The sequence below is a fragment of the Fragaria vesca genome, linkage group LG7 (genome assembly GCF_000184155.1).
Source record: "Fragaria vesca subsp. vesca linkage group LG7, FraVesHawaii_1.0, whole genome shotgun sequence".
Classification (NCBI taxonomy): domain Eukaryota; kingdom Viridiplantae; phylum Streptophyta; class Magnoliopsida; order Rosales; family Rosaceae; genus Fragaria; species Fragaria vesca.
The window spans coordinates 1911269-1922968 of NC_020497.1; the positions used below are offsets into that span (position 1 = coordinate 1911269).

The 11700-nt window shown below is 39.0% G+C and overlaps 1 protein-coding gene across 1 annotated transcript; it reads left to right on the top strand.

Moving 5' to 3' along the window:
• Window positions 1-6845: 6845 nt before the first annotated feature.
• Window positions 6846-8010, top strand: LOC101315288 (KDEL-tailed cysteine endopeptidase CEP1-like). The gene is made up of 2 exons (XM_004308177.1): window positions 6846-7314; window positions 7403-8010. The coding sequence occupies exons 1-2, from the start codon at window positions 6846-6848 to the stop codon at window positions 8008-8010; spliced, it is 1077 nt and encodes a 358-aa protein (XP_004308225.1).
• The last annotated feature ends 3690 nt before the right edge of the window (window positions 8011-11700 follow it).

Consider the following 11700-nt stretch of genomic DNA (forward strand, 5'->3'; position numbering starts at 1 on the left):
TCAACAACACCCAAACTTTTCTCCCGTTTTTCTTCTCCCGTTTTTTTTCTCAAATGAGCTGCTGTCCAGATCTGCGAATATAAAGAACTTTAGCCGACGAAAATAAATTGTTTAGCCGACGAAATTAAAATTTCGTCGGCTAAAGTTGACTATAACCGACGAAAATATAATTTAGCCGACGAAGGAAAATTTCGTCGGCTAAAGGAAAAATTGATTCGTCGGCCTGGTTTTTTTTTTTCGTCGGCTAAAGTCTTTCTTCTGGTAGTGAAGGTAAATGTCTCAAAATTTTTATATGGGAAGTTGCGTCTCATCTACGTGAGAGTTTTTCGTGTGGAAGGTTTGACCAAACTACGTAATATAGAGGGAGATATGAGCGTTTTCCTGTGATCAGTGACGATGGATTATGGTTGACCGTTTCGATCGAGCCCTTAGCGTTGTCGGATCCAGTTGAATTTTTAACCGTAGACATCTTTCGTCATAATGATCATATCTGACGGTCGAATTTTGGTTTGTGAATTTTAGTCATCAGAATCACAACGTGTCTACTAATGTTATATAACTTGTTTAGTAGGTTATACAACTTTGTGAACCAACTCTACATAAGAAGCAAAATTATCAAAAATCTCGTGAAATAAGATGTGTTCAGAATGGTGAAATATGGCTATGGTTCAAAAATCACGTAAATCGGGTAACGTCTCGGTGCCGATAGCAGCGGTCAACCCTATTTACAGTTATTATTCCTTATGGCGAGCCCTATCGTCGGAAGGTAAATGTCTCAAAATTTTTATATAAGCGGTTGCGTCTCATCTACGTGAAAGTTTTTCGTGTGGAAGGTTTGACCAAACTATGTAATATAGAGGAAGAAATGAGCGTTTTTGCGAATTTATAGACTTTAGCCGACGAGATATTACAAAAGTCGTCGGCTAAGGTCAAAATTTTTTTTGTGGTAAACCAAATTTGGAGGAAAATTTTCAAATGACTTTAGCCGACGAAAATATATGAAAAGTCGTCGGCTAAAGTCGAAAATTTTTCAAAATTTTAAAAATTTTCAACCAAAATTTTTTGGCGGTCAACGAAAATTTTCAAAAGAGTTTAGCCGACGAAAATAAAGAATTTAGTCGGGTAAAGTTCTTTATATAGGAGTTTTACCACACTTGAGACTGCCACACTTGAGTTTTTCTTCTCGGCCTAGCTCCGCCATCAAGCCACCGGAGACCGTCACACTTGTCCCTAAAGCTTCGTGGTCGTCTCTACTTCATTTTTGGACAGGTGGTGCATCGAGTAGCGCCGCCGTGAGGGATAAATCGAGCTCCAAAACTCCGTCGGTTCGGATTCGGTGTCGATCGAATTTCTCATTCCTCAGGTCACCATTTGGTGAGTTCTATATATGGATAAGTTGAGTTTGATTAGTACTACATTCCCCTAGAATTTGGTAGCTCGATTCAGTGTGTGTGAGGAGAATCGAAGATTTGAAGTTTTTAGGGTTTAAAATTAGGGATTTTTATATTTTGATTCAATTGACCTGTTTAGGCTTAGAATTAGGCTTCGACTTCTTCTAGAAAGTTGTTCGAACTGTTGAGAGGAAGATTCTATCAAATTTTGGTGGTGATTGGAGGTGGCCGAAATTTTCTGCAGTTTTTTTTTTTCAAAAACCAGCAACTTTAGCCGACGATATTTAAATACTTTAGCCGACGATATTTATACGATATTCGTCGACTATAGTATTTTTTTAATTTTTTTTAACAGGTTTAGCCGACGAATTATGGCATGTTTCATCGGCTATAGTTATTTTTTAATTTTTTATTACACACTTTAGCCGACGAATATCTTAATTGTTTCGTCGGCTAAAGTCTGGGAAAAAAACCGACGACATGTTTTTCGTCGGTTAAATTGTGGGACTATAGCCGACGACTTTTTCTGGTTTCGTCAGCTAAAGTCACCACAGACGACCTTTTCCTGACGAAATCTTAGCCGACAAGCTTTCATCGGCTAAGATCTTAGCTGACGAATTAAGCTAACAGGCCGACGAAATTTTTTTGTCTGCTAAAGTGCTTGTCCTGGTAGTGAAACAGCGACAAATGTGGCCCGTGGATCATCTGTGTACCGAGGTCTTTTGTAATTAAAACCCAACACCTTAAAGGTGGTTAAGTTGGGACAGTATCAGTACACAGATGATCCACAGGCCACGCTTGTCGCTGTTTGACATTGTCGTCTTTCTCAGTTTCTCATATCAAGGTCTCCTTGCAGTAGGCCAACAACCCTCGATTTCTCTGAGTCTAAGTTCTCTCCAACGAAAGTCAGGTAAGTCTGTCATCCTCCTCCACTGAGTCCAATCCCATAGTTTTTGCAATTTCATAGTTGAGAACTTGAAATTGAGAATAAGAAAGGTTTTGATTTCAATTCGGAAGACTGATTGTGAGATAGGTTTTGGTTTAAGTATTTGAATCATTGAATGTTTGATTTCATGCCTTTGTTTATGCCTAAAATTCTGTAGGATTATCTTTTGCAAGGTGCTATATGGCTCCAATTAGAAAGTATTCTTCTGTAGGATTATCTTTTTGAAGGTGCAAATATACTTTTTCGTAGGGAGCCTCAAATTTTTTTTCGCTTCGAGCCCCCAAATTCTCAGGGCCGGCCCTAATGAGACCAAAAAGATTATTGTGTGAAAGATTTAGCTTCTCCAAGCTTTGGAGTTTGCTGAGCTGTGGTATCTTACCCTCGAGTGAATTGTGACTTAAATCAAGTTAATTGGGAGAGGTGAACTAAGTTCCCCAAATGAAATGGAATTTCTTGACAAAACTTGTTGTTGCTTAGATTCAATAAGATCAACTGCATCAAGTCACCCAAAATTCTTGGAATCGACATATTGAACTTGTTGGTGGACAGATCAAGTGATAAGAGATCAGTGAATGCTCCGAACTCCAAAGGTACACCACCTGAGAGTTGATTGTCATTCAACGTCAGATTCAGCAAAGAAGTCAATTTCCCAATCTCATTAGGAATCACCCCGACTAAACCATTTGAAGAAAGATCAAGTCTTTGAATTTGGGTTGCATTGCCAATCTCAGGTGGTACACTACCAGTAAGCTTGTTTCCTGCAATTCGTAGGGTTTGTAGCTTTGAACATTGTCCCCAGCGAGGTGGATTTCACCGTATAGCTTATTGTGGCATAGGTCTATGAATTGACAATTTGGATAGACACCAAGTTGCTTAGAGATATTGCCTGTGAAATGGTTATCTTCACCGCGGACTCTGACTAAGTTCTTGCATTTTTTCAAGCTTCTAGGGAGTGGACCAGTAAAATTGTTGGTCTATGCTGAAAGATTTTGTAGCAACCCACCGCGACAAATATTTTGGGGCAAAGGACCAAAAAATTGGTTCGTATCCAACTGCAGTACAACCAACTTCAGTAAATTCCCCACCTCTTGAGGAATGGAGCCAGAAAGTTGGTTATCCCGAAGGATTAAGGAGTACAAGTTGCTGAATTGACCAAATGAAGTGGGAATTGGACCACTAAGTTGATTTGTGTCCAATTGTAGATCCTCAAGGTATATAAGTTTCCCGGTCTCTCTAGGAATGATGCTAGAAAGTTTATTGTGATAGAGATAGAGAGTGGTCATGTTTGTTAGATCACCTAGAGATGGAGGAATTGAGCCATTTAGATGATTCGTGCTCAATGATAGATATACCATAGATTTCAAGTTCCCCAACTCTTTTGGAAAGGTTCCAGAAAGTTGATTTTCATAGAGATAGAGATACGCAAGGTTTGCTAGATCACCTAAAGATGTGGGGATTGAGCCGGAAAGATTGTTTGTTTGAAAGCACAATACAACTAGCGACTTCAAATTTCCAATCTCTGGAGGGATTGAACCAGAAAGATTATTGTTGTTCAAGTACAACAGACCTAGCTCTTCTAAGTCAGGCTGCTTAAATTACCAAGAATCAGGAATTGGACCTTCTAGACTGTTGTTGTAAAGAGCAAGCTCAGAAAGAAACTTGAGCTGACCTATTTCTTGGGGGATTGAGCCATTTAACTGATTCAAGAATAGGTGCAGGACCTTAACATTTTTCAGACGACCAATTTCTGGTGGGATTCTCCCAAACAATTGATTAGAAGACAGATCAAGATAGATGAGCTTTGGGAGGGAACCAATTTGTGGAGGGATGACTTCAAAGAGTGTATTGAAGCTAAGGTCAACATACTCAAGATTAGGTAATGAGAGGAATGGGAACTCATGCAGCGTACCTTGAATACCAGAATTGGTGAGGTTTATTCTGTTGACACTTCCTGCATTGTTGCATGAAACTCCAGTCTAATGATGGAAGGGGCATCCTTTTGGTTTTGGACCGGTGGAATTACTTGTTGGAAATTATGTAATAATATCCAATATGAATGAAAAATAAAATTACTCATGACCTGTCCATTTGAAATGGTGTGTCTTTTCTATAGGTGTCTTTAGGAATAAGTGTCTCTTCATGGAGATAAGTGAAAGGACATGTTGGTTCACTTGGGGTTTAATATAAACCCATACTCATATCTCCTTAAAGATAAGATCAAGAATCCTCAATTCTTCTAGAAGTTTTGTTCGTGTCAAGAGAGTATAAGATACAATTTATGGTTCGCTAGAGTCCAAAATTACGGTGCTTCTATTTTGGATCATCGATTGCTGTATTCTACAGGCGGACGCCTATTAAACTACAAGCACAAGGGTAGGGGCGAAATCTGTTTTTAGTCAAGTGCATTTATGCATGCCTCAATCGAAATATCAAGTCAGTTCTTTGTTTTCTTGTACTACTTTGATAGGATTAATCTTACACTATTTTACTCCTATATTAAGACTACTTTCAATATTGAATCCTAGATGAATATTGTTATGTTTCTTATATTCTTTATTGAAATTTATATTATATTTATGATTAAATAAATGATTGTTCCCCAAGTAAGTCCATGAGGTCAGGTTATTGTGGGTTCGGATTGGAAAGCTGGCTTTCCATTTCAGAGGAGCCTCTGCTTCACTAGAAGTAGAACTACCGAGAGCAGAAGCATTCTGTGGTGATGATACCAGCTGAACATACAAAATAACGACAGCTAGAAAGTAAGATTTACCATAACAAGCTGTTGCTTTTATAATTCTCATGGTTTTGTATGTGTTTGCTGTATGAAATGTCTTACTACTTTCAGAGATTTATTTATAGTGCTATGAAATATTGGCTGCATAATGTAGCTAGTGTATGTTAAAGTTACATATCAGACTTGCAAAAGTAGTCTGTCAGAGACTTGGTGTACGTAGTTCATCGTTTACTCGAGTCTTAAGTCTTCTTCTGTTATCGTTGAAGTTAAAATTGGAAACATTTGCATCTTCGTTTGAGTTGGCAATGAAAATGATAGAAGTGAGTCTCTTTCGGTGTTTAACTGGCCGTGTCTGTTGGGTTAATAATGGCCAAGATTCAATTCAAGTCCTTGCGTTGAAGTAGCAATGCAACATAATCAAGTCCCTGTATGAAAAGGTGAAGCGAATTGGGACCTGCTGTTACTTGGTTTCTTATTAACACTTCAAGTGGACTTGAAATGAGAGTGTCTGTTGGGTTTGTACTTGGTCAAAAATTGACATCAGTAACGAATATTGGAGGGCTCCACCCAATTTTGGGTTTGTTTCAAGTCTCCATTTGTCTTGTTATATGGTGATCTGTATTCTTCTTTTTTCTTGGTACTGATCATCAAAGATGCATATCTAACTTGCAAACTAATAAAATTTGCTTTTGTGTCCCTGTAGTTAACTATTCGTGCACAAGATTAGTGCAATTAAGCCTACTCCCACGAGTCAACGTCAACGACAAACATCGCAGAAACTTAGTGCATCTCAAGTCTACGCACTCTGATGATTCTAAGCAACAAGAGGTGCACATATCTCTACGACCAGATCTTCTTGCCCTCTGTACACGCAGGAGAGTTGGAAACTAGCTATCAGCACTACATAGCTAAGAAGGGCCCAAGATCATAATCGGAACTAGACTCGAAACTAAGACGACTCCACCCATTGCAAATTGCAAGTCATTAGAACTTGGCTTCACACAAAAGTGCAAAGAGGACCGTGCGGCACTCGCTAGCCTTGGAAAGGTAGTAAGTCAGCCTTGTGCGCACCTTGCAAGGAACAATGAAAACCACACAATATTAATATGATGCTAGCAACAAACAAGAACATAGTTTTATATAATTATGGAGCGAGCGGGCACTCGAATGAAAAGTTGAAATGATCTCACGGGACATAGATGATTGAATATTTCCTCTCTTTATTGATGGTAAGACGTTAGTAGGGGCCAAAGTACATACGCTTACCTATACTAGTTCCTTAGTCCAACCATCGCCGATTAAAAACTCTCCTACAAAGAGCATATTGGCTAAATTCTCACTTGGCTGTGGGAAACATCAAAAGACTAAGGAGAGCCAAGCTAAATAAAATAAAATACAAAGAAAATAAAAATTACAATAATGCCACTTGCACACAAGCAACCAATCATGGGCTTAACTCATGACCCTAGGCAAGGTTGCTTGTGGCATTACATGTCTTGGCCCTAACATAGTTGATATCTTGTTTCCTTGTTTGGAAAAATACAAAAGTTGTACTTGTTCATGCGCAGTCCAACTTTTGTGTGAAGCCAAGGAAACAAGATATGAACTTCCCATTTACTCTTTCCACAAAAACTTCCCATTCACTCCTCATCCACTTGTCTGTAAAGATTAGCTAGCGCTCCATCTGATATATATATATGGGCATCGGTACACAGCTATAGCCATCTGATACTTATATCGATCAGTATATCCCTAATTAGCTAGGTTTTGAACAATGGCTTTTGAGCAAAACCTTGTGATGATTTTCATATTCATCGTCTTGGGAATTCTTGCATCCCAAGCCACATCTCGTGCATCCTACAAAGCTAATTCCATTGCTGACAAACATGAGCAATGGATGGCTAAGCATGGACGCATTTACCGAGACAGCAAAGAGAAGGAAAGACGTTTCGCCATATTCAAGAAGAATGTGGAGTTTGTGGAGAAATTCAATAGTGAAGGGAATGCGACATACACGTTAAGCGTCAACAAATTTTCCGATATGACAAATGAAGAATTCCTCAGACATCATGCTGGGTTCAAAATGCCTACGACCGTCTCAAGTTCAACAACTTCATCATCCGAAGATCAATTGTCCACTAAACAAAGCGGGCCAAATAATACGACTAGTGATGATATTCCAGCAAGCATCGACTGGAGGGAACATGGGGCTGTCACTCCTATAAAGGATCAAGGCAAATGTGGTAAGTTTCGAGAATCACCATATCTCAAACTTTCATTATTGTGTATATAGACGAAAGCCCTAATTCTTGGAATGATACATGCATGTAGGTGCTTGCTGGGCATTTACGGTGGTTGCAGCTGTGGAAGGAATTACAAAAATCAAAACCGGCAAATTGATCTCACTGTCCGAGCAACAACTTGTGGACTGCGACGTGCAAAACAATGGCTGTGACGCTAGTGACATTGATGTTGCTTTCGAATACATCAAGCAAAATGGAGGGATCGCCAAAGAGAAAAATTACCCATACCGGGGCAACAACAACAAAAAATGCAACGCTAAAAAGGAATCTCAGCATGCTGCCAAGATAACTGGCTATAGAACTATTCCTACTCAAAGATATGATCTCCTACTCATGGCTGTGTCCATCCAACCAGTCTCAGTTGCCATTGACGTTCAAGGAGATGCCTTTCAATCATACCATAAGGGGGTGTTCTCAGGTTCATGCGGTCACGACGTGAATCATGCTGTAACCATTATTGGGTACGGGACGAATGAAGACGGCACCAAGTATTGGCTAGTTAAGAATTCATGGGGACTGGACTGGGGCGACAATGGCTACATGAAAATTCTTAGAGCTAATCTTAGCACGACAGGCCCTTCTCTCTCAGAAGGTCATTGTGGCCTTAACCTGTATGCTTACTATCCCACTGCATAACTATAATCAAAACCTTTAAACCAGCGCAGAAAGACCCCGGCTGGCCATTACCAGAAGACTACTTTGCGTTTCTATCTACTGTAGAACAATCTCTCTAGTCTCTATATGCATGTGTGTGCATGTTGTCTTCCAATTTTATATATATATATATATATATATATATATGTTTAAGGAAAGTAGGTTCCTTAATTTGTGCCTTAGTCAAAGTATAATATTAATGGGATTCAGTATTAGTATTGTATTAGGAATATATGTAATTTCCTTTCCCATTGTAATCCCTCTATATATAGAGGCTTTTATTCATGAATAAATGACAATTATTCTCTCTTAGTTTATTTCTCCTGCAACACGTTATCAGACACTTCGTTTTAACCGTGAGTTTGATAAGCCAACCCTAAAACCCTTCTTTTTTTTTTCTTTCTGCCACCGTTCATCACCATAGAAAACCCTAAAGAAAGAGTCGTTCATCACCGTAGCAACCTCCAGTCGTTCACCATCACACCATTGTGCATCACACTTGAAAACAAGAAGAAGACGACCAGAAGAAGAGAAAGAGGACGACCAGAAAAAAAGTAGAAGAAGAGGAAAAGAAGATCGCTGCATCTACACAAATCTGCAAGCATCAATTTTTCAACAAGTTTCATATTAAAGTTCCTGCTTTCTGAGACCTGTGTTTTTATCGGGGATTTACAAACTTCCCTTCCTCTACATCCCGACCCCTCATATGGCGTGGGACAATTGAGCATGTTATACGCTATGATGAAAGAATATCATAGGCACCGATCAAATTGAGAAAAAAAAGAGGACAAACCGAAAAAAAACATCGATTCGACCACTCATCTTGGTCTTGAATCTAGTCCAGAGTCTTGGAAATTTAATAGTTGTCGTGGATGTCTATTTTTAGACTACGCAACTAACCTTCTTGTTTATTTATTTTTCAGATGGCATCTGAACCACCAAGAACGGAATTTGAAATATTGGATGCAGATGGTCTTGAATACCATCGGTGGGTCTCTGATGTTGAGATCACCCTCATAGGGAAAGATTTGCTTTCCACTATCCGACCAATTCCTGCGAATGCACAGGGTCCTTCTGATCAACTCAAGGCCCAAGCTTTGATGTTCCTACGCCGTCATATGGCGTCTTCCCTTCGTTGAGAATACATGCAACTTAAGACTCCGTTGGAGCTCTAGAACGCCCTTAAGGGACGCTTTGGGAATATTCAGAATACTTTGCTTCCCGAGTTATCTGTCAAATGGAATGACATGAGACTCCTTGATTATAAATCAATACCTGAATTTAATTCAGAGATGCTGCGCCTACGGGCCATGTTGCAATTTTGTGGTAAGGAGATCTCAGAAGCTGATATAATTGAGAAGACATTGAGTACTTTTCCAGCATCTGCCATGATTTTATCAAACCAATATCGCTTGGAATTTGACAACAAGCGAATCACTACTTTCAATCAGTTGATTAACCTCCTCCATACAGCTGAGAAGCACAACAAGGTTCTTTTAAACAACAATGTTAGGCCTGCCGGAACAAAGAAAGTTCCAGAAACAAATTATGGTAAAGCGGCCAAAGGAGGACGAAACCCTAATGTTAAGGGCAATTTCAATGGACGTCAGGGTCCTTATAATCGTCCAGAACCACGTGGGAATTTTGCACCACGTGGAAGAGGGTATGGAGGACGTAGTAGAGGCCATGGAGGTCATGCAAATGTGTGGCAACGAGTTCAGGGTGATGGCCCTAATGGTTACGGCAATAGGGGACAAAATGCACCCCGCAATCCTCCAAAGGCGCATGGCACAAATCATGTCAAGAGAACTGGTGTTGGGAATGAACCATGTAACCGTTGTGGATTCACAGACCATTGGTCTAAAAATTGTAGGGCAAGCAGCAAGCTAGCTGCGGATCGGATTACAAGAAGTATAAACAATCCAGGGATCAAGAAACCTACAATATTGAAGAAGAAGGAATGGCGCTGATGTCAATCTCACAATTGCTGATTTTCAAGTTGCTAAGGATCAAGCACAATCTATGGAAGTTCCAGACTTCGATTAAATCGCAATTGCTTATCATATTTCCAAGATTATTATTTTTTGTAAAGGCTTTTGATGCCTTAGTTATTTTTCATTAGACTTTTTGTCTTAGTGATTTTAATTGGATTAGATTTTCTGGACAAGACCTCGATGTATGTAATCGTTGGAAATTTAATAAAGTTTCGAATTTTATGAGATTGAATTTTTATTCGAATTTTATTATTGCAATGGCATAATCAAAGTCCTTAAGATGCCTTATTTTTTGGCATACGGTTCGAGAAGAAAGGAATTTTCTCCATAACAGTGCAATGGTGCGGCAAAAACAAAGAGAAAAAAAAAGAGATAGTCTCGGCAGAAACAAAGAAAAAAAACAAAGAGAAAAAAAAAGACAGTCTGGGCAGAAACAAAGAAAAAAAGCAGCGAAAGACAAAGTCAACCCGGACCAAAGGGTCAACGAAAAAAAAACAAAAAAAAAAAGGGTACTAGGGACAGAAACTAAATTTTCTTTGTGAATTTTTCCACTTATGTCTATATGTCTTGTACATATGTTGATTTCTCTCCTACTATTACTTGTAGGTATGTTTCCCGGAGAAATTGAATGTTTAGCCAAACAGTGGGACTACCCACACAATATTGAGGAATAGGCAATTGTTTGTGGAATTCATGCCTTATAATTCTTCTGTAACTACGATGATTGGATCATCGCCATTGATCAAAGGTTGAGCAAAAAGCATAAGTCTTATTGCCAAATGGAACTGTGCTCAATATAACGGAAGCACTTTTTGCTCCAAGAGCCAATCGAACCCTTCTAAGTTTTAAGGACATTCGTGCCAACAATTATCATATGGAAACTCATTGTGAGAATGGAACAGAATACTTGTGTATTACTTCTAATGAGTGCGACAAGAAGCGCATCTTAGAAAAACTTATGTGTCAATCTAATGGATTATATGTAACCACTATTCGGATTATTGAATCCAATTTAGTCATAAAAGACGATATCTTTAATACAGACACATATAGGCTTTGGCATGATAGACTAGGACATCCAGGTTGTGACATGATGATCCGTATATTGAAAAACTCACACGGACATCCTTTCTTTCGAGTGAAAAAGAGAAATCACCAAAATAATGATTTTAAGAGCAAACCAGACTCAACTATGGTTATATCTAAAGCTCATCACTCATTTTGCAAAGCCTGTGTTTTTAGCAAAATTAGGATCGAGACCATCCTATGCTAAAGACACTAAAGAAAATATTCCATTCTTACAACGAATCCAAGTTGATATTTGTGGACCCATCCATCCATATTGCGGACCTTTTAGGTATTTTATGGTTTTGGTGGATGTATCGACACGCTGGTCACATGTCGCTTTATTGTCCACAAGGAACGCTGCATTTGCTAAACTCCTAGCACAAATTATACGTTTAAGGGCTCACTACCCTGATCATCCAATTAAGTCAATATGTCTTGACAATACTGGGGAGTTTACATCAAAAACTTTTGATGATTATTGCATGTTTGTTGGGATTGATGTTGAGCATCCCGTACCCCATGTACACACATAAAATGGTCTTGCAGAAGCCACAATAAAAAGATTACAAATGGTGGCTAGAGCGTTGGTAATGAGCACCAACCTCCCTAA